Genomic DNA, 24,444 nt, shown 5'->3' with positions numbered 1-24,444 from the left:
CCCTCCCAATGAGTCCTGTGTGCAGTGTGATACCTTTCATTATTTCAAACATTTTATCCAGAAATAAGTTTAACTCTTTCTCTTTTCTAGCATAAATATAAGATGAATGCACCCGGTATTTTCTTGGGTCTGGTTTTATTAATAAATTAAACACAGAGGCACCCAACACCTATTGATGCAGCAGTAATATGAATGCTTCTGATAATGTTTGCTATCACAATGTCCACCTGCACAGTAGTAAGTGTGCTTGGGGTGCTCATTTTTGGGTGAATTAACTCCATATGTTGGCTTTCAGTGATATGGGGACCCAGTAGGTAGTCACGTGTGGACACAGCCTGGGGTGTCTGCCAGTCCTGGCAAGCTGTACGTGTTTGCAGAACATCACTTAGATATTGCCCGAGGCTGGAGGCAATGGTTTCCAAGAATTTGCAGAACCGGTCTGAGCGTTAAACATTAAAAGTCTCCATGTATTTTCCATCTGCAATGACAGAAAATAATCCATGTTCCTCCATGCTCAGAAATACCCAAGAGTTATGTCTCACTACAATGGCACTCAGAAACACAGGTGTACATGACTTATGCATTAGCTCTGAAATATTTACACCTCACTGGGGAGCCAAATGGGGAAAGTGATCTGTGACCAATGCAGCACCATTCAACACTGCATGTGAGGGCACCCAGCATGCTGAGAAATACTTCCAACAACCTGACAGTTGCCTGATGTGTTCAGAGGCATATACGCTAACAGATTGTCCTCTTGCATGCCTTGTTTTGTACATACATAGAGTTGGAGGTGTATCCCCTGTGAAATGCTTGATATTCTTTCCAGTGAACATAGGAGGAATTTGTCTCTGAGAACAAGACACGTGATGCTTAGTTGATGAAGGCAAATTTTAACATTGACTGATCACATTGGCATTTCAGGCAGCATTTCCAACTCTTGAGCCTAGATACCTGCTGCAATGATTCAGAATTGATAGGCACTTCTGTACATTTGTCTATTTTGCATAAAAAACAGCCATTAAGAGCTCTTGTTATTAATGTTTACTTCCTGTTTTATTTTGCCTGCAGAATACTTCAAATTTCTCAAGTGATTTCTATTTACGAATGTCAAGCTACCTCTTAAACATTGATTAATTTAACCTCAGACGTGTGGCAGATCTAGACTAGAGCACATCATCAGGTTGTTCCTAGGAAAGCTACAGTGCTGGCTGTGTCAGAATCCTGAACTAGCACTAACCTGGCATGACCAGCCTTACGCCACCTTCCCTGCTTCCGGGTGTAGAGCAGGGTATGATCCTAGACAAGGATCGCTCTTGGTGAGACCCATGTTCTTACTGCGGGTAGCCAATCTCAGATGAAAGACCCGGGGGTCTATCTGTTTTCAGGTCATTTGACAAACAGGAAGAAATGGGCGACATTATTCTGACCTTAACTCCCGACCCCCTGATTGTCAGAGTTCATGAGGCATTTCTTTCCCTCGCCGCCTTCTGCGAAGTAATGTTTGAGGAGACATTAGGTTAAAAGTAACTAGTGAACAATTTATAACAGGCACCTGCATTAGGTTTCTATTATTTGCCTAAAGACTCCTAATAGTTTTCAATTTGAAAAGGAAATGGAGCAGGGGAAAGGAAACTGGGGAGCTGTGTCAGCGTACCAGCCAGGTCCTGGCTAACGCTGTGTTGATGTGATGGGCACAGCTGGGAGAGCGGGAGGGGAATTCGCCACATTTTATTTTCAAAAATTCTGCCAATTAATTAGTTGCGTTACAGAACAGAAATGTACCATAAATGACTCACTATCTTTGATCACAGATTCAGACTAATGATCTGGTGAGGTAATGCATTTTTCTTCTGCTCTGCTGAAAACCTCAGCCTGCCCCCCCCACCCCCAACCAGGTCTAGCGGCAAGGTCTCCTCTCACAGCCAGGCAGGGAGGACCTCAACCACGATAACGTTCATTTTTTTGTGTATCAGTGACAGTCCAGACTTTCACATCATAGCTGAGCTGTTGAAAAGAAAATGGGTTTTATTATGAGCCATTTTCAGTTTGCTGACACCAGCGGTGGGATTCATTTCAGCTACTCTGGATAACTAGAGTTTAGATGTCTGTAGCTGAGCTAATTGCTGTAGACTCTCTTTATAGTCAACGGAGAGGAACTTTCCTGGGAGGTGATTCATCTGGCCTATTTTAGATATTTGCTTTTGGATAGTCTGAATTACACCTCAGTATTGCCAGCTTCTCTTCATGAACTCCGAAGACCTGTAGCAGAAGCACAGCTTTCTACGCTGTAGACAGCTGCTTGTGGGAAGATTTCTCTTACTGTAAGTAACCAAATACCACGTGCAAATCAAAACTCCTCAAATCATAAGATGGCAAGCAGAGCAAATCTAGTGCCTTTTAATTTTTTTTTCTGATTTTAAACTTTTTGAAGTATATTCATTTTTTTCCCCCACAACAATTAAGGGAAATTTTATTAATGTTAATATATTCATGGATGGTCATATTGCCTTGACCTGGGCTATTACATACAAAAAGTAAACACTGCTGTCTTCCCTACGTGATCTCCCAAAACATCAGTCCTGCCTCCACAATGCTTGCAATAGAAATGATTCAGAAAGATGCTGTCAGATGAGACAGTAAGCAAGAAAAAAATATGAAGGTTTGCTCAGCAAATAAGTTGGATATGGAGAACTGGATGACATCTTATGGACTACAGTTATGAGCTGTGCTTTTAAGTCAGTCATGGCCATAAATACAAACTGTCTACACCCATCTGCTTCGAGCCACAGCTCTACCAATAAAACCAGAGAGGTTTGGCTAGACTAATCAATGTTTCTACTGACTTTAATAGAGTTACTCTCACTTCTAGTGTGCTATGATCATTAAGACCTTCCATAATACAAAATTTGTAGCCCTGCATATTTATGTGCTGGAGAAGGAAAAGCAAAATCACTAGGTAATTGTAAGAGGTGTTGACTGTTACATGCAATTGGGAAACTGCGTTTGCTGACACGAAATCTGAATCACACCAGCTATATATTGGAGAACTTCTGTGAAATTTGGTGGGTTTAATTCACATGGAACAGGACGGAGTTTGCAACTGCTAATGCCAGCATACAACTGGGATCACACTTTGGCTTCTCAGCAGCTGGTGCAACACGTAGAGAAGCACCAGTCAGTATGCAAGCGCCTGTTTCGCTGCATGTTTTAGACCCTGCTAGTGGTAATGAAATCTATCTTCTTTTTCAACAAGACACCATGAAGACAACTCAACGCTTGGAATATATTCATTTTAAATTAGAAAAAATAATCAGAAAAATCAGGTTTGATTAATTAAAAAAACCCCACCTCTTTTATTGGGTTGGAGGCAACTGACACAAAATCCTATGTGGTAGAAAGGAAAGCCAGAAATAATGATAGTGTAACATCAGCCCTTGTGAATAATTCATGGGGTACAATTTCATGTTATTTTAAATGGTTCTGCTTCTCTCTCTGATAAGCAATAATTTTATACTCTTTCTTTACCTTTTTTAACAAATCAGTCAAAAGGATTGTCTATTGTTATCTGCAAAAAAGTGTATTTGGAATAATTTTCAAGGCAGCTTAATAGAGCTCTGATCACAGAGGAGGTTTTTTTTTTTAATACTCTACTTGTAGCTAAATAAGTTCAGGTTTCCATTTCGGGTTTGTTTAGGGAAGGAAAATTTCTTGATGCTACATAGCACTGACAACTTCTGTATTATTTTCTGTTATCTTCTTCCCTGGCAGCTCTACCGCATCCTTAGAATGGCTTTAATTTTGTAATAAGAGGTAGTCAAGACATGAAAAGGCAGTGATGCTGGAAAAGCTGCCTGCGGGGAGATGCTGTGGGCACAGCCCTGTGCCCCACTGCCCCCGGGCAGGTCCCTGAGCCGGCGCAGAGCCTGGGGCGGGGACTGCACTGCCGGGCTGCGGGCTGTGCTCGTGCCCTGGGTGTAGGCAATGTCACACGCAAAAGACTTCTCCAAAAGAGACGAAGAGCTCTGCTCCTCATGTCCTCCCTGAAAAAAAGCAGGAAAAGGACGTGTTTGTCTGAAAAGGAGTTGAAGCAGTTGTTCCAGTTTGTTGATACTTGCACAGGGGTAGGTCGATGGTTAGAAGGGAGGGATGTGTCTACCTGGGTCCGTCAGTCTGGGCTCCCTCCATTTACCCCATAACCCATGCATCTACAACCCCCTCTTTTCTGAGGTTTCAAGAAGCATGTGTGGGGAGGGAGCTGAGGATTGAGGGCCCGGTGTGTGTGGCATGGCGTACCCTGCCCTTCAGTTTCAATGTCGAATATGCGCTCCTGACACAGGGAGCTCTGCTGTCCCCAGCTCTGCATGGAGAACAAAAACACACTTGCGACTCTCAAAAAAATTGATATGTAGCCATAAAAGAAGAATTGTGTACAGCAGGGATGATTAACAGCATGCATTTATCTGCCAGCCATAAAGACTCTGCTGCAGCTCATTTTTTTTTCTCTCCATTTTCTATTGTACCAGTGGTGGTGACTGTGATTATTTCAGTGACAAACAGGAGCCTGGGACTTCAGTGAGCACCTTGGCTGTAACCCATGGCTTGCAACTGGGTGTCCCGAGGAGCAGCTCTGAGGTGGATGGCAGCGGCTGTTGTAAAGATAGTGGCTGACCAAAAAACGGGGAAGGAAGAAGCCTGTTAAGGGCTTATAAAATGTAATAGCAGAAGCCTGAACAAAAGGCAGATACATAGCTAGCAAATATTAGGAATAAAGAAGTTGCTAGCAGTGAGGTTAAAGATATTTGGGGGTATAAATGGAATGTAGTCTTTGAAATGCTGGAGTTGCGCAGGGATTTCTTTTCCTGACGTCAAACTGTGGGCTATGTGAAAGTGAATATATTGTATTTCTGTGGAAAGAGAAGGTGTAGAAGGAGCCTCTGAGAGCTTTGTGTTTTCTTCCCTTATGTGCTGGGTAATCCTGCCTCTGACTGCGCTACCGAGGGAAGGCTGTTCTCTGCAGTGCTCTTCATCTTCGCCAGTGAATGAGCAGGGGCAGAGGCGCAGTCCTCTCTGCCCCGATCTCCGATCCCTCGATGCAGGGTATTGTCCAGGAGCAGCCACGGCTCTCCTTTCACAGCCAGGCACAATACACTTCCCCCAATACCACGGGGTGTTTCTTTGTGATCAAACTCCAAATTCAGTTCCTCCAGAAGAAAAATCCCTTTCCAACACAAGCCAGTTTTGAACTGCTCTATCATATTTCCGGATGTCTGAAAAAGGACTCTTGCACTAATCCATTTTGCAAAACATTCCTATGCAGGTCTTTCCAGTAAGTCTCATTCACAGGGAGGATTTCCCAGCCCAGAAAAGAATGGAGAGGAGATTGCCAAAGTGGAGGTGAATCAGAAAACAAGGGGGGAAACTGCTGAGGGCTGCAGAGGAGAGTGACCCAGCAGGAAAGGGTACAAAAATTAAATGTGTAAACCTTTGATAAGTGACACCTATGGAAGTGGTGTAAATGCCTTAGTGGTCTTTCCCAGTTCTAATTTCTATGGCCCATTTCTCTCCTCCCTTTAGTGGACGGAAAGGATGAAATCCCATCAGCTTTGCTTCTGAGGAGCATGGAAGAAGACAGTGCTGTGCTTGCAAACACCAGTGCCTTTCGCCTTCCCTTCCCTTCCCTTCCCTTCCCTTCCCTTCCCTTCCCTTCCTGTGGGTTTGAACACTGTGTTTCTCCTCAGGAATGGAGCTGTGTAGGGCCTTACAGACAATTACTAATTTTAAAACAGGACTGAACTGCACTTCCCCTGCCAGGTTGTACTGGTTTTGGCTGGGGTAGAGTTAATTTTCTTCATAGTAGCTTATATAGGGCTACTTTTTGGATTTGAACACCGGCGTATTTTTCCATGCCTGCTGAGCGGGGCTTGCACAGAGCCAAGGCCTTTCTTGCTTCTCACAGCCGCCTCACCAGCAATCGGGCTAGGGGTGTGCAAGAAGCTGGGACACAGCCAGGAGGGCTGACCCCAGCTGACCCAGGGGATATCCCACACCATAGGATGTCATGCTCAGCAATAAAACTGGGGGGAATCTTGCAGGGGGAGGGGGGTGCTGCTCGGGGTCTGGCTGGGCATCAGTTAATTGGTGGTGAGCACTTGTTTGCATTCACACCACTTGTCTTCCTCGGGTTTTATTTCTCTCTTTCTTATTTTCCTTTTGATTACTATTATTATTATTATTCTTGTTGTTGATATTATTATTTTATTTCAGTTATTAAACTATTCTTATCTCAACCCACAACTTTCTCACTTTCACCTTTCCAATCCCCTTCCCGCCATCCCACTGAGGGTGGAGCGAGGGTGTGGTGCTCAGCTTACGACACTAAACCGTGACACAGGTTCTGAGTGCAGATGTCTGTTTTTCTCTAATAAATGCTATGCCACTCATATCTGAGCATTAAGTAAACTGTCAGTCTTGTATGCTAGTGAGATCCCTGATTGCAGTGAGAAAGGATGAAATCCTGAACGTGGATTTTGACAGAACTATACAGGAAGAACTTTATTTTTTTTCCTTAAGTGTACTTGCATTTAAAAAGTCTTCCTATGTGTTTTACTAGGTTATTAAAAAAAAAGCAATGGTTGATGTCACTAGCCTTTACTCACCCAAGAAACTTTTGGTTTTAGGATGAGATGCACTGTTTGTATTGGGATTGGGACAATTTCCAGTTTGGCTTATCACAGAGCAGAATGAAAGCCTGAACCTTCCAGCTCCCAGCTCCACATTCTTAGGGATGGAAACAGAAGAGCCTATTTTCCATTTCCATGTTTTATGTTAGTTATTATACCCATGCTTGCGGCCAATGCCATTATATGTGACACAAAGCCAGGGCTTCACCTGCATCCAGGTTTTGAGAGGTGTCAGTTACTATTTCAGTTGGAAATATTCTTTAAAGAGCAAGAACCAAAAGCCAAGTCCAGAGGCAGTAAATGGTCTGGGATAAAAGGCTCAGTGTCTGAGAAGAGCTACCTGCTCTGAAATGGAAACCAGAGCAACCCGTGGGCATAGTGGGGAAGAAGACATTTGCTGCTGCAGCTGCCCAGAAGGCACCAGTAAGAAGTGCTGGAGACACCTATGGCTTGTGCAGCAGGTGGAAAATGGGGGCTCAATTCCCTTCCCAGGCTGGGTCATTCTCCCAGGGGGGTGCCTAAAACTGCTGATAAGAGAGGGACATTTTCCCCTGTCCTTGCTGAACCTGTGCTACCAAGCAGTTAAGAGGTCAGTGTTAGGTTAGTCAGTAACTGCAATGAAGGGCTGTGCAATGTGCTGGTTGGGGTGCTCACCTCCAAAAGTGAAGCACCGGTTCTGTACTTGCTCGCAGCTGGTGCATGCATTTTATCTAATTTCTGTTTAGTGTAAAATATATAATTGGGCCTGGACAGATGTCCTTGACCTGTTTTTCCCCACTCTGTGCAAGTACAGCAGGCTACATCTCCTATTTTCTAAGTAATGTGTCTTGAACTATTTTCTGTTCCTTACCACTGATTTAACAGAAGAGATGAAGAAACACCCAGCATTGCTCTTGTAGGGGGAGTGCTTGCAGTGGCATGCCTAAGCCAGTATTTTAAAAGAAATGATGAACCTGGTGGAGCCACAGTTTTAACTGCAAAACCTCAGACATCCTTTGAGCAGGAATTTGGAAACCTAAATCTGTTGGGCTGCAGGGATCCTAGTCTGCCCATTATAGGTCCACATTACAAAATCCAGGAATAGACTTGCAGCTGTGGAAAAGAGATGCTCTTGTGAGTCCAAAATTATTCAGAGAGAATCTGAAGATTGTTAGTTTAAGGTTCATAACCAGAGGAAAACAGGTTTCTGAGAAAGAGTGCATTATATGGTTTCTAACTACGTATCTATTTAGCTATTTTAAATTTTTTTGAGAAAACCTGTCATCTGGTGGTGATGTGTCAACCTGGGCACATGTAAGAAGTGGATAATGCTTCCAAGAACGTCAGATGGCTTTCTGCCACGTCCTTAAGAGCATCAGGCAACAGAAGGTGAAGAGACCGCATGAGATTTTCAACAGCATGTCAGCAGTTTGGGCACCCAATTTCCATCATGGGAATCTAAGCCTCATTGAAACCCTGAGTCTCAGTGGGACCAGGCTTTTAGCATCCATCTAAATATGCAAACGGGACCCGAGAGCCTAAATTACTCCTGTGAGTCTCTTCTTGAAGGGATCTGCCCTGGGCACTAATCTGTAAATTATTCACAGTTGCTCTAGCTGGTTTGGCTACTTGAATCCCACCTGGGATGGAGCAGATCGATACTCTGCATAGGGCCTGAATTTTCTACTGTACTTTACTACTTTACAACTTTCCTATTTCAACTAAGGATCAGAAATCAATTGGCCATCAATATTCCTGATTGTACTTAGACGTCAGGTTTTATGAGTCTTAATATGACTGTAAAGATCCATGGAGACGTATTGTCAACTTTACTTTTTTCTGTTATTCCACTTAGCAATTATTAAGATCTGGTCCATGAGATACGGATGATAATTTCCCATCTTTTATCACAGCATGAAATTGCTATGTAGGGCTCTTTTGTCCAGTTCATCTTTATTTCATACAAGATAACTGAGGAGACCTCCTAGTTTGCTTTTAACATCAAAATGATTGTCAGCCTAAAAAAAAAAAAAGATAGAAGAGAGAAAATTGAAGTGAAAAATCGACTTATAACCTTTTTCTATGAATGCCACGCTCCTGTGAAAAGGACTGAACTTTCTTAATGCTTCTTTTTTAACAGAAAGCATGACAAAAAGTTCCTATCAGTATTTAAACTGCTAAGATTTGTCAAATACAAATGGGAAAATAGTGTTTAAATAGCAGTCTCATTTTGTCCGTAATGATTATGGGAGGTTTTTTTTTTGCAAAAAGGACCTCAGCAATAATAGATCATCTCTGCAGTGAGTGACAGGAATTCATTACTACGGCCAGTGATTTCAGGTAGAGCACAAATGTATGCCCATATCTGTTCAGGGCTGGGAAAGGCAAACTCTGTCCGTACTGTAAATAAACAGTGCAAATGCCGCCTGCCTTTAGATTGCAGTGCTTGGTGTGCAGCTCAAACCTCCACCTCCCACCCTGTGCTGCCCTGGGCTGGGGTTTCCTGTCTCCCAGCCCCAGGCGATGGGCAGGAGCCCCAGCCATTCCTCCTTGATGACCTGTGTGCTGGTAAAGCTGGCTGCCCAGCCTGGAGACCCATGGTGGGACCATGCTCTTCACCAAGCCCTGCAAGAGCTGCTTCTTGCCAGTGGCTCCTCAGCCTCCTGCCATCCAATCATCTGTGGCTCCGTGCATCAGGGCTGGAGGTACATGACAATTGTGCATTTCTTGGTCTGCGTTAGAAAATATTGGCTTGCTTGCCCTTGTTTTTTTCCAACTGTATCAACTGGCCTAATAATAATAATAATAAAAATTATTTCTCCCTGCAAGCTTCTCAATAAAAAGGTACAGCAGACTAGTGGGTGAAAATGAAATGTCCCAATTGCACCTAAGAGAAAATCACATAGGAAAGGTCAAAGCTGGTAGGTTACCTTAATCTGTGACAGCAAGAAACATTATGTCCAGCTATTGTTGTTGCACACCCTGAAATGAAATATTGGTTGATCCTGGCCAACAGCCAAACACCCACCCAGCCTCTTGCTCACTCCCCTCTCCTGTGGGACTGGGAGAAAATTGAAGGAAGGCAAGACTCATGGATCGAGATAATGATAGTTCACGGTTGCTTGGCAAGACAAAGCCATAAACCCAAATATCTCCCCTTTCTTCTTTCCTGGAGCTTTTACTGCTGAACACAATGTCATACGGTATGGAATATCTCCTTCACCAGCTGGGGACAGCTGTCTGGGCTATATTCCCTCCCAGCCTCTTGCCTACTTCCAACCTACTTGCTGGGGATGGGGATGGGAGAGAGAGAGAAAGAGAGAAAGTCTTGGCTCTTTGCAAGCACTGTCCAGCAATAGCCGAAACATTGGTGTTATCAACCGTGCTTTAGCTACAAATGGGAAACACTATGAGGAAAGTTAACGCCATCCATCACATGCCAGGATATGCATGTTCTGAGGTGATGGTTTGTGTCTGACATGATGTCATCCACACTGTCTTTTCCACAGGTGAACTGAGGTTCTTAATTTACCATATGCGAACCCATCATATCTGCAGAGAAGTCCGGAGAACTGCTGTGGATAGTATGCAATAAAACTTAGGTCCCCATACTAACACTATGCTACAGTAGCAGGTATATTTATTGTGCTACTTGAAGGTATTCTGTGGGAATATGGCTTGCTTTACATGGAAGATTTGAATGCAATGTCTTACCTGTTAAACAATTTTTCCTAGAGTCAATCAAACAATTTTTGATAGAACAATCTTCTCGGAACGTGTTTCAACAACATTAGAATGTATTAGAGGACTGGCAGGTTTCAAATACATTGTAACTGGAGAGCTGTTAAATCATTTACTTCAACCCTTCCATCTTTTGAAATGTTTAGTTCAGGATCTGTTATGTTAGCGTTTGAATTATTATTATATTAAATTATTATATTACATCAGATAACATTACATCAGCTGGTATCCAGTGTGATATTTTACTCCTACCTAGGTGCATTTTTTCAAGGTTATCTACATGTCTACTAATCAAATGTTTTGAAAACTTACTTTCAGAAAAATGCATCGAGATTTTAACTTTTCATCACAATTCAGAGAAAAGCATATCTAAATACATTGGACTGCCTGTTTCTCTGACTAGCAATTTATTACTGTGGAACATTCACAGTCAGTCAATAACATAATTTTCTACATTTTTTTCTTTCTCTTGCTTCAGAATTTGCCCTGGGTGCTACAGCATAAGTCAATTACAGCACCCAAATGTAAGTCTTTTTGGTTTCCCTGGGAAACTGAAATGGCAGAAAAAATGTCAGAGTTCAGGAAAAGAAAACCAATCTAGCACAATTCTGGTTTGTCTGTAGAGATTTTGTATTATCTTAACAGCAGTTATCACAGAATCACATTTTGCTTTTTACCAGCTTTGTCTGAAAACTGTACAAGCACAGATAAATCTGTTTCTAGCTGGGATGACATTAAACTGAAGCGAAGGTAAAAACAAATTAGTTTTTGTCTGTTATAGTTGTGTACAGTACTAAATGCAACAAGACATTACCAGACTTGTTTTTGTTGAAGTAATCAGTATATTTTTTGCAGAGTTTTAAGTGTTTTCTGCCAAATTCTATGTTAAAAACACAGGAAATTGGTACTTATTAGAGCATTTGATGTGGAAGACTGCTCTGTGCCATCTTTGAACGGAGTGTGTCAAGATCCTTGCTAGCTCTGGGAATGATGGTGGGGAACAGACCACAAATGTACAACTTTAGTACAGAAAATAATGACAGAAATGGCAAATGATTCGTCTTGCCATGGTTGGCAGACATCCTTGTGCTGGAAGGAACTACAGTCTTCCTGGAAAATGTACCAAGATAAGGCTGTTTCTAGCTTTGCATCATCTGTGAATCACTTCGTATCTGTGAATTTCTTTTCTAGGCTCCACAAAACCTGTACGATATTGACAAATTGGATGGCTGACAGACTGAAGGAATTCATAAAAGGGAACTGAGAATTAAAAAAGAAGCCTTGAGGGAAATGGTTTGTGAACATGAGTAAAATTATACTTTGTCTTAATGCTGACTAAGAAGAAATATGAAATACAAATGTGTAAAATCCCACTGAGGGCATAAGACGCATAAGAAAAGCCAGTGGGAGGACACTTTCACCACTTCCCTAAAGAAGAGACATAGACAGCCCCAACTGCACAGCAAGGTTAGCAGGGCTTTGGACATGCCCTGTCCCTCCCCTAGCACTTTATGCATGCAGCAGCCACAATTTTGGAAGTTATGATTCCTTTGGGTGATTTCTCTTCTCATACGGGGTGGGGTTTTAAACTGTCCTTCATATGACTGCTTCTTTGATCATATAGCAATGAAGCTGCATTGGCTCCATGATGCTTTTTAAAGCAGGTCTAGGCCTGCGCTAAAGGATGCCAGGGGCTGTAGTTTGGCAAGGTGGGAATGAGATGAAATTCTTACAGGGAAAATACACACTGAAAACTGAACGGGGACACTGAGCTGGGAACAACCTCCCCTCAAAAAGTAGTTAAAGCAAAAATTCTTGGATGCTGGAACTCAGCTTCTTATAAAAGGCATATTTAAACATTCTTCCTTGTGGTCCTCCTACTTGGAGAGTGATCCTCTGAATAAATTACAGCACTTTGTTTAAATCTGATGAGTGCCACAGTCAAGAAGTCTGACTAGGACATGGCAGCTGGTATGTTGGGTCTAGTGTGCACCTTTCACATACCAAAATCAATCGCACACTCTTTTATTTTTCTTGGTACTGAATTTGTCCTCTGTGGTCTAAAGGACTTACCTACCACGTTTTGTGTTTGTACAGCACTGTGTCTGTGCAGCACTTAAAAAATGGGAGACTCATCCATTATTCCAGCTCCTGAAGTAATATAAAAATAACTAACCAGAACAGATCAAGCAAAGTAACAAATTTAGCTGAGGATCCGTTCAGTTTCAACCAGGGTCTAAAAGACTTTTAGGCCAGCGTCTCTACTTCTAATTTCAGGAGAGGATTGCTCACTCACTCTTTTCACATCAGAAGGGAGGAGAATAAGTTACTCTGCACAGAACTCTTAGCTGTATTTAGGTCCTGTGGTTGGAAAAGTTCCAGCAGATAATCCTGTCTCCATCCTGCTGCCTTGCAATATTCACAAATGTCCCTATTGAATCTAGCTAACGTATGAAAGGAAGGAGTAAGACAAACCTGGATGAATCATACATGCCTTTCCCCTCTGAGGTTATCCTCTCATTTCTAAACTCAATCCACTGCTCCACGTGTCTGAGCGAGAATGAAGTTTATGGCAGCATCTCCACTGCCGACATCCTCATAAATACTGAGGTGCCCCAACTGAGGTGTGCTCATGAAGAAAGAAAGACCATCTGTGCAACAGTTCCATCAAAGGGCTAAAGATTTCTGTGTAGTATGTGTCCATCACTTACGTCTTAACAGGTGTGAATATAAAATTTTGGCCCTGCTGGTAAGTATTTCCCACTGTTAGAGCAGAGCAGAATTAAAACTATGCATCCTCTGGGTTTTGTTTCTCTTGATTGGAAAGGGAATGGCCTGAGATTTGTTTTTATTGTCAGTCTAAAACAAAGTTTATGGTGGCCTTGTACAACAAGAACTCAGTATTTCCAGATCTAAAAAAGCAATTAATAAATAATACAACTTTTTATTGATAACTAAAACTACCCCATCCATTAGGAAATACAAAATCAGGCAGGTCTGTATTTTGTCCAGTAAACAAAGCAGTGTAGGGACGTATTTATGAATAAATCTTTACCTCTGTTGCCAATATTTTTTGTGTGAACTTACTTGAGGTGTAAATATTTAATGTTTCTTTTCTCTGCATTACTATTTATTTTTCTGTGTGGGAGTAAAGGCATCCTTCAATACTGTGGACCAGGTAAATAATGTATAACTTAGTCATGAAAAATGCCAGAGGAAAATAAATGAGAGGATATCTTACCTTTGGTCATCACAATGCCTGCAAGAGTTTTGTGGCGTGCGTGCATGGAAGTGAAATTGTCTGTCAGCTCCTGGAACTTCTGTGCAACCATTTGGTAAACAGAGTCAGCAAAATCCTGAAAGACATAGTCAGAAAGAATTTTTTCACTTTCTTTGATTGAGGCACCTGGGCGTTTCTGCAGATTAGTCACCTGCTGTCAACTGCTGAGAGGTCCCTTTTAGAATTAGACACCACCTACCCGAAGAAAGATAAAAGGAGTATCTCTATCGACTACACACATCACCTTCAGAAATGGCCAAATTAACTGAATTAAAGCTAAAGACCTTTATTGACTAGGGTAAAGGGAGAAAATTTCAAGGCTGACTTTTTTTCAGCTTCCTAGATGTCCAGGATCGGTTCACAGGAAATTTGTTGGTCCTTAAAACATTTTATTGTAGTGAGCTAAAGAAGTGGAGGAGTGTCCCACCAAACCACTTACTTCCATGAGCCCACTGATAATTTCCATTAGCCCTCTGAAGCCTGAGAGCTGAGCTGAGGCCTGGGTTATAGGTAAGGACCACCTATTTGTGCTGTCAAGTTTTAAATGACTCACAGCTACTGAGGTACAAAAATCAGCTCAGAAATCTGGGCTATGCTTATGCCGTCCGAGCAGTACCATGGTCTGTCTTGCTTCTGCCTCAACAGCCACTGGGAGGAAGGGAAGGAGACCCTCTGCTTGCACATTCTACCAGAGATGTTACTTGCATGATTTTGGTGGCATGCAGTAGTGCTGAGGTCTCCTCCTGAGCATGGCGGCTTTGTTGAAAAGTCAAATTTTCTGACGGGTGGGTCTAGAGACTGTGTGGTCTGAACCCTCGGGTTTGAGTGAGTCCAGTCACCAGGAGAGCCTTGGGAAGCAGTTTGGTGAAGCCAAGAAGGGTAAAAGGTCTAAAAAGTGAATTCTCAGACTGCGTATGGATGAATATGAACCTAAACCAGCTCTGGTGCTCCTGAGAATGCCACTACTTGGACCGTTTCCCCACTGCAGCGTTGAATATCTTTTCATTTACTTAATCTCTGCACTTTGTTTGGCACAGAGCCTTTCAAGCATACATTAGAGATAAGTCAGAAGAGCACCATTTGTGAGTGTGAGTTGTTCTTAAAGTGCTTTGCAAGTCTGAACATAAAAAAAGTAAGATCCAAAGGACTTTTTTTTTTTTTTTGAGCCATATGATTTCTTGTGGGAAACGAAGCTGTGCCTACAAACCCTTCCAGGAGCAGTTCCTGGGGGCTGGAGCTTACTCTCGGGTTCTAACAGGAGACCTCCTGGCATCCAGTAATTTGGTTAGCCCCAAGTGTTAGGAGAATAGTCTTGACCAAGCAACAGTTCCAGTTTTTCTCCTGGTGTTGGACTAAGCTACCTGGGGGGGAGGTCCTGGTAAAACAGGGCCCCTTGAATTCTCCTGGTTTCTCTAAGAGGGTTCATGGCACATGCGGAGGAGAGGCTGAGTCTGATATTTAGCCTTCCTCACCCTGAAAGATCCACAGGCACACAGAAGCAAGGAAATGTATTAAAGAAGATCATATCCATTCTTTTTCTCCCAAAACTGTTAATGGTGATGAAAACATGTCGGTGAAAACACAGCATTTTAAATTGGGAGAACACACAGCTATTTTTCAGAGGAAAGCAGATTCTAATTCACAAATATTATTGGTAATACTACTGCCACTGAGAGCCTCTGCAGGCTGTACACCATATGTTTCTACAGTTTGTTGCAGAAAGTCAGCTTAATTTTTAAACATTATGATAGCAAATATAAAAAATCTAATTAAATAAAAAAAAGAACAGTTAGGCAACCCCCTTCTCATAAAACCTGGAATATTTTTTGCATGTACAATCCTTGTAAGTGATTGTAATTTGCTTGAATACATAGAGGATAGGATTTCTTTGACACAATAATTTTTCTTTGTTTTGCTAAATGCAGCTTTCCAAGGTATTGCTCTGGGAACAAACCATTTGCCCAAAACCAGACAGTTTAATATAACATGGAGTAAAATACACTGGCTTGTTGCAAAAGAAGGAGAGAGGCATATAAACCCTTTCTGGGAGATGCATGCAAAATTCTACACTAGAATTAGATGAAAACTAAGAAAAATTATCAAGAACAGCTTGACAGTTCGACAGTTCTGAAATGGAATTTCACTTTGACTGCATTTATACCTCTTCTAATCTAATTGTCCACAACCACCATGTGAGCAAGATATTGCTCAGACAGTGCTTCTGAAGGATGAATTTTGGGTCAATTCTCATTTGTCAAGCATCAAGGCACCCTTGTGATATAAATGCAATTATAGGCGCTTTACAGATGAATGAGTGAAGGCACTAAAAGGGTGAGGGACTGGTCCAGGGGAATAGCACGGAGCCGGGCACAGCCAGGTGTTCTGATTTCCTGATGCTCTGGTTAAGTGCTCAGCGCTGGAACACTGCCTGTCTTTCATAATGCGAAAGTTTGTTTCTAAACTTGTTTTCCCTACTGAAGAGTGACTTCATCCATAACGGAAAACTGAAGTGTATTTGCAGGACTGATATAACTGGGCCCCATATGGTGGACTGAAAATCTGATCAGCTTTATTTAGACTAGAAAGAAAGAAAGAAAAAAGAGTGTCTCAATAAAACTATCTGCGCCATCATTTAAAAAAAGAATCAAATCATAAATTTCATCTCCTGCAGTATTGCAGTCCAATCCATGCCTGCATTTCTACCGTACCCTCCAAATCTGGATCCCAGGGCATTTTGTGCTCATTAAGAGTTAATTAGCTTAGAGGCACATACAATTCCTAAAAGAATAATTTTAAAAATGCTAAATAGAACAAATAACTTTTAACTTTGGATTTAGAAATCCCCACAGTCAGAGCTTTCTTTACTTCATTTGGCAGTAAGTTCCAAAGCCGGAGAGCAAAGAGACTCACTAAAGGCAAAATAACGACATGACTTCAGATAACATTTTGGGACGATAAGGAATTCGGCATTCGCTGATCTCAAGGAGTGACCTGGGACATTAAAGAACAGCAAATCCATTAAATGTGAAGCCTCTTAGCTAAAATAAGTCAGGCGAATATTTTTCATCTTGAATCCATTGCCTAAAAGGATGCCAGCGAAATTAATAGAAGCAAAGGAGAGACATACATGAATACATATAGGATGCAGGAAAAACAACCAGAAACATAGTGTCGAATCTAAGAGGTCATTTACAGGCTATCATATTGCCCTAAGTTTCCAAATGGATATTCTAAAGTAAAATGGAAAGGAGGAAAAGGAGCGGTCTCCTTTTGCAGATGGAGAAAAACAAGAAGTCAAGAGATGCACAGCTCAGTCCTGTAAGAGGTCTGATACACTGAGGATTGATCCATGTGGTGCAGCATTAATTTCAGGGCCTTGAACCCTCTGGCCCTGAAAGCTGGGCAGGTGGCAGAGCTGGGTATGGTGTTAGATTCCTGACCTACACCCACACATCACAAGAAGCGTAGCTCACTGCCTTCCCCTCGAACACACACCAGAGCGGCTCTTTGGCTTGACCCAGTCCCATGCAATGAAATCAGTGACAGCATTTCTGCCTATTTAGAGCCTTTAGCCTGCTTCTCAATGTTTCTATGAAACGAAAGCTGGTTACAAACATATCTAATGCATACAGGACAGACACAGTGGAGATGAGAGTTGGTATGTTTACCCCTGCTCAGTTTAGAACCAGAGATTTCATTCCAGAGGTTTTCTTGCTTTACTTTTACACAATAATCCTAGGCTACTAAAAGATACATGCCCAGATAATCACTCCTGACGGGATATAAACCAGAAAAATCCACCTATTGATGGCTATCATGAGCCTGGTTGAGCTTTCAGGATACAGGCTAGACTATATTAGCTGCCATCAGAAATAACTTAAAAACCACACACAAAAGGAATCATTCTTTTGTTATTCTCTACTATCAAAACAATTAATCTCAGAGAAAAGTTGTGTTTGGTGACACCACAGTTTCTACTGCCAGATATGAGTGAAAATGAAAGTCTCCATCTGGAGTAAATACAAGAGCCAAATACATCTTGGCATCTTCAGAACAACTATCAGGTTGGTAGTAGAAAAAGGGAAAATTTCAGAAGATGGGGGAAAAAGAAGAGTCGAAAATTTCCTTGTGAAAGAGAAATCCAGTGCAATTAATAGAGGTGCATGCAATTGCACTGATCATATAATGGCAGAGATATAGCAGCTTGGGGCAGGGGGACAGGGCAGAAGAAAATAAAAAGATATGGACAGTCAGGACTCTGAAAATTTTTACCAAGGCACACAGGAAAATAAATGTTCAAACGCCACTTGAGTGCTGGACCTGGGAGAGACTTATGCTCAGGGGTTTAATCCTCTTGGAAAACTGGGGTCTGATACAAAACACCACTGAAGGCAGTGGAAGTATGCCTGACTGATGCTCCAGATATGGCTCAAGCGGCGAGGAAGGGAGTTCAAGCATGCCCATGCCCTGGCCAGGCAGGGTGAGGTCAGCCATGCTGGCTCTGGGTGTGTGTTGGGAGGAAAAACCACACCTCTGGGGAAGAACTGACCTTCCAGGTGCTGAACTTCTTTCAATTCCCCTGCTTTGGTTTGCCTGCTATCAAAATCTTACCTTTCATAGGTCCTCTTATAGATTGTGCTGTACAAACAATACTGTCTAAGAGACAATTTCTTAGAGATCAAAACTTTGCTTGGTCTTGCTAATACAGTGACTGATATGAGTAAGGCAAACAAAACTGCCAGACCCACACTGAGGGGTAAATCTGCTCTCGGTTGCACTCAAACCATGCTCATTGCCTAAATGCTTGCTGTTCCTGGTGGAAGCAACAGTGGCTCGTTCAGGTGCCTGGCAGAAGAAAGAAAATGTAATGCTAAGCTGTTCACTGTGAAAGAAGACAGTGAGATCCTACGGTACTTAATGAGTTATATTTTAACATATACAGGGAGGCTGGAAAATGAAAAATAGATGTCATTACTATTAAAACTGCACTGTGTTGTCTGAAGTATTCATCTGTCCTTGATTACCATATCAAATTACTTGTGTTATTCACAAAGGAAAATCAAACTTCAGATCATACTATTACAGAACCAAAAACTTTTAATCATTTCTCAGCACTAATATTTCAAATGGTATAAATAATTAAATGTGTTCAAGTTTGCAATGGGAGTCTTCAGGGTAAAACTGACATTCAACAGGAGTAGTAAGGATATTAAAATCAATAGATTATAAAGGAGAAAGCCTTTAGTAAACATTTTCTATTGAAATCCTGTCTTAGGGTTTATAGGGTTGAAATATCAAAAAGGTTAGATTTGCATATGGATGGGAAGAAATATTCTGCTATACAGATATCACCAAGGGCTCTGTTTCTCCTGTCTTCCAAGTACTTTATTTTCCAGAAAATCACTGACATTTGGGGGGTAAATGTTGAACACGATGAATGGGGATCAGGTTGAATTAAGTTCACAACTCTCTTCACAGATAAAAGGAGATGCACACCTAGTTCTTTTTACTGGCCGAGGGGGAAACGTGCACTCATTGACAGCGGGAGTTTGTATTTTTTTCCTGTGGAACACTCTAAATGGGAGGGGAGGAAAACACAGCACAGAGAATATCAATCCTGAAGCGCTGCTCCTGGTCAGGGCATATAGCAAATTGCTACACGACAATTTTTCCCAGGCTTGTAAATAAGTTTGCTGTAGCTAGTTGGAGATTCACCGCTAAGTGATTGCACCCTAGAGCCAGTGAATTAGTCAGGCTCTTCCCAGGTGCTACATCATCTTCAAGATGCAACCTTGAGAAGAGAAATAGCTGAGGGTCATGGGCTGCCCTCCACCATCAGTCTTCTAGCATCAATTTAACACCAGGAGCTCCCCCAGCACAGTGGAAAGGGCTGAACGAGGACCTAGAGGAATGGATGGGCAGGAGTGACCTGGGGAGGGAAGGAGAGCGGTAGGTCATGGGCAGCGGGCTGCAGGCTGGGTTCTGTCCTTGCTCTGCTTCCTGGCAGCCTCGGTGCAAACCACTTGCTTTGTCATGAGTCCCACTTCTCCAGAGGTAAAACGGGACGATTTACTCACCTCTCAAAGGAACTGTGAGGCAAACAGCACTGACAGTGGTGAGACCTTCCAGGCAGTGTCATGCAAGAACTTCTGCAGCCAGGCTGGAGGCTGCAGTCCACAGCCCCTCATAACTCAGCCTTCCTTCAGCACGCACAGGCATTTACAGGGTATTACTCAAAGAGCAAGGCACTGCCAGGGAATTCATTGTGGTTCTTTCCTTGAGATGTGCAGTAATTATTTCTCTCTGATCATAACTCCTACAGTATTGATCATTGTGTCTGGTTTTGACTTATCCCTCAGGGTCAGTGTATATGGGCTTTGTTTTATCTTAGATGGACACAGTTTTATTTTGTCTGGCTATGTTTTCATTTCAGCTGACCGCATTCATATCCTGTGTACTTCCTGAGTCAGAGAGGTCTTCTCATTCATGCTTCTCAGAGGGGACTGGGCATCTGCTGCACAGGCAGCAGCTCCGTATACCTTCCCACACTGAGCTTCTAATGAAAACTCCAATAAGACACTTCTGACACTGAATATTCTCCTCTTTTTCTTATCAAGATTGATGGGGAGGATCAACGGCTCCTATTGATCCAGTCAAAAGAATCACTTTCACCAACCCCCCCATCTGTTCATAGTCCTATTAATTACAAATGTTTTAGCTACATATAATACTGGGCTACCACAGTGAATTCCTTATTTCTGTAATCATCAGATGTCCCAAATTTGCTCTGTCTTCATGAAGGCTCCTCAGTGGCTTGGCTGACCTCGGCCGGCTTGGCCGACTCACCCGGACTGTGCAATGGGCTCCCCGGCTCAGAGCGATTATTTGCTGGCTACTTCCCTCCCCTCAGCCCAGCTGGAGGCCGATTGCCCTGCTAACTTCCCAGGCCCCACAAAACATATTTTCCTTCACATCACTGCTTGTATCATTAGTGATCATTTACTAAATATCAGCACTGTGCTGGCTGCTGCATGAGGCAGAGTTTGAAAATTGTCCCTGTGTGGCAGATGAAAGAATGACAAAAAGCCCTGATGGACCCCAGAATGGGAGTCATAATAGAAAACGCTTTCTTCCACCCATTTGGTTTTTTGGGTTTCCCAGTAACCTGTGGCTTTCTGAAAATGATAGCCGCCCCCTGCCCTGGGGCTAGAAGGATACAACATGCACAGAGAAATTAAGATGAGACAAAGGTAGAATGGGAGGGTTAGTTAAGGTCCATCTTCAGTAAGCCTCAGCACCTTTATGTCTGGGAGGTTTCCCAACGACTTCTTTGGGTGTTAGATTCGACCCTGTTCTAATGAATGTGAGGTCTGCTAAAAAACATTTTATCAGATTTTGAAGAATTGTTCACATATCGAGCATATGCTCCAGCAATGATGAAAAACTGCAGTAGGCTTCTTGCTTTTGATGTTTCTTGAGTGGCTAAATGTGAGCTAGAAGTCCTTCACCGTGTCTGAAATTTTTTTACAAGGGAACTCAAAAGTGTCCTGGTAAACTTTGTTTTAAATCTCTTCCGTGAGATTTTCAGTCATGAATGGCAAAGAGGTACTGTGCCACTGTTCGTGGAGCTTCTTAAAACGTTTAATTTTTTCACACAAATATCAAGTTTGAAATGGGGGAGAGGGGGCCGGAAACCAAGTTTTATTGGGGCATTTGGAGAGGGACGGACAAATTTAAAAACATAGCTATGATGTGAGTTCTGATACAATGAAAAAGCTTCTGAACTTGCACATAGGTACCACTATGTGATCCTGCAAGTAAGATTAATCAATGTTAAATATCTCAAAAGAAATTTGTAGCAACAGTAGGAAGTACAAAGATCAATCAGGAATTTATTCTAAGAGCTCAGTGAAAAAACCTGGTTTGTTTTCTCAATATATCCTTTGACTACAGGGAATCAATCAAACTTAATATAATGTATCTTTTTATTTGTTTCAGAAACCCCTGGAGTGACTGAAAGAAAATAGAACACATAAAATAAGCATACTACTGAAAAAGGAAATGCTGTCAGATCCAAACGCCCCAGCTCCTCCAAAAAGTACGTTTTTCTATTTAGTAGGAAAACATTTTGGATGTAGGTTTAATTAGAATCTTTAAATTCACATTAGAGTGTTAATGTTAGGATGCTAACAGATGAGCCCCTCTATTTGAGGTTGATTCATTGCTGTCTGCATTCATCTTGCTCTAAAAAGATGCTACCAATAAGCACCATTTCAATGAATTTAGAGGAAACAAGCTTTTCCACCGACATGAACAGTTGTTCCCTAAAGGAGGCCGCGCTAAGTTTCCAGCTTTGCTTCTTCTGAGTACAGCTCTGCATTTATCGCTCCGGTAATGAAGAATGTCCATACCAATTTTGCAGAATCATTCTTGAAGTCAATACCGCACCTGCTAACAAACGCCAGGAAGGAGGGGCTGTTTGTTTGCCTTTTTTCTTTTCTTTTACTGATCCTTAACCCAAAAGCCTTCTTCCTACAGAGGCACACATAAGGTTGGCTGCAAGTGCTGAATAATTCAAAACAATGAAGTAGCGTTCGCTTTGCAGCCTTGTGCCTGCTTTAGGACAAGCCTCAGGTGTCAAGCTGTTGTATACTACAGATATTAAATTAGCACGAATGGGTTTTGTTTAACTAGATAAAAGCTCTATAAAGCCACCAGTGCCTAGGAATGGCTAACTCTGTAAAAAGGCTTTTATGCTCTCTATAAAAAACTAGATTTTAGATTCATATTATGAGCTGTCTCTCTTTAATAACATCAGTGCTTTATCTGAGAACTGTCCTTTCAGTTTTCTGTTTCCTCGCTTTATCTTTCTTAGGTGCATTAAAATGAATATGTTTTGGAAAGTAACGGTGGCAAAACCCTCATCACATACAATACTCTTGGCTGTTTGTGGCCCACTCTCTTCCCAAAGCCTAACCAGTTAGCAGCTCTTGGGTAAATGTTCAAAGCAGGGAGAGAACAGTGCTTGCTCAAATCCCTTGAGCATCACTTTGGAACTCTATGCCTGTGTGTTTATGGTTCTCATTAAGAGGCTGCACTATTAGGAGCCTTCCCCATCACACATATGCTCTGTTAGATAAAGCAGGGTGCAGGCAGTATCCAAAACAAATTTAATCTATTCTGAACTGCTGATCCCAGCAAGGCACTGCACGATTCAACTTTCTGAATCACTGTCGAGCAAGGTGTATAATATATGCTGTGGCAATTACTATACAGACACTGAAATTTTTACTTTCTTGTTGTTAAAGATCTTGCTGTCCTTTGCTGTAATGATTCTCGAAATCCGGCTGTAACCTTGCTAACAACCTTTCCCTTGGCTGGGAGGGGTGCTAAGGCAATCTGCATTTCATGTTACCTCACCCTTCTCTGGGCTTCTCCTCAAATGTGTAATTGGCAGGGACAGTTCACATCATCCATGGTGGCTTCGTGCCAGGAGAGGCAGAACCATGATTTCTGCTGCATCCCAATTGCCCCTCAGGCACTCAACAGAGCCATTGGGACTGGTGTGTGCCTGGGGCCAGGGCAAAAAACAGTCCCTCCCTCGCTTACTGTCCCTTACTGGTCAAATGCAAGTAATTAACATAACATTGCTGAAATTAAGAAAGAGTTTTACTGTTTTATATCTGCTGAGAGCCTGTATCTGGAGCTAAAAATTCAGCATTACTTTTAGCCCCTGTTCTAAAACCCAAATATCATTTCCCCATCACCCTCCCCTCCATTTCCAGCCAAAATCTCCTAAACAAGCATCCACACCTTGAATCAGGAATGGCCTTTTTAAACCCTGTGATAACACTTTTGGGCAAAACCCATTGCCTCAGCAGACTTATCTTTAAGAAAGAGCCCAGGGGAGGAGTGAGAGTGAGGCCAGGAGACTGTGGAGTGGCACTGTGCGGGCTGCCCTTCCCGTGGGACCAAACCCGTGAGAGGGGAGGAAAGGATCTGCCCATGGATGAGTGTGATGCAGCTTTCACTTACAGCTCAGATTTCTTACTGCAAATGAAAACTTTAAGATCGTCAGAGAGTTGCTTTAAGTGATTTATTCACTGTGGGCAATAAAAGAAGAGCTTCTTGGGGGAAAAAAAAGGACAAATAATAAAAGGATAAAGTAATTAAGTTCAATTATTTCAATTTCTTTATCTATTTACACAAATCTCAAAGCAGTTTACCTACAAATTGACCAAACTGTAGAAAATTCGTCAGATAGGTAAATATATTTATTTCTATATAATTGACGATTAAATTGAGAGACTATCAGCTTTAATATTTTGCTCATGTAAGTCAGTGTCAAAGACAAGAAATAGAATGTGCAATTCTTCCCTTACAGCAAAAAAAGGGGCATAATATAAATATGAATAAATTTCTTTTATCAGCACACCATACCTCTGGAAGGACACCTCTAAGGATCTCTAAGGTGTCTAGCATTACATGTCTGGGCTTCTGTGTACAGCCACGGGGTAAGAAAGAATCTCCCAAAATTCAAACAGCAATTCCAGAGAGAAAAGAGGAATAACCAGCTTCATATGCAGCTCTCAGAATACATAAAACTGTGCCACCAATCTGTGTTTTTAAGGTAATGGCTGGATGTTAGCTCCCTTGCTAAGATGCACATAACCTAAAGGGCACTCCAGTAAATTACATCCAGCACGCTTCTCTCTCCTGCTCTGCTCACAGGGCTCCCCAGCAAGGAGAAGCTGGCACACA

General features: G+C 42.1%; 1 protein-coding gene across 1 annotated transcript in view; it reads right to left on the bottom strand.

Annotated features, from left to right (window-relative positions):
* The window catches only part of ADARB2 (adenosine deaminase RNA specific B2 (inactive)), a 114,973-nt gene that overhangs the window by 49,786 nt on the left and 40,743 nt on the right, over positions 1–24,444 (bottom strand). The window contains exon 3 of the mRNA XM_035896815.1: positions 13,645–13,759. Within this exon, the coding sequence (XP_035752708.1) occupies positions 13,645–13,759 (115 nt within the window). The remainder of the gene's footprint in view (positions 1–13,644; positions 13,760–24,444) is intronic.

This window comes from Egretta garzetta, unplaced genomic scaffold (assembly GCF_000687185.1).
Source record: "Egretta garzetta isolate BGI_Z169 unplaced genomic scaffold, ASM68718v1 scaffold6, whole genome shotgun sequence".
Lineage (NCBI taxonomy): Eukaryota > Metazoa > Chordata > Aves > Pelecaniformes > Ardeidae > Egretta > Egretta garzetta.
This window is presented reverse-complemented; position numbering and strand designations above follow the sequence as displayed.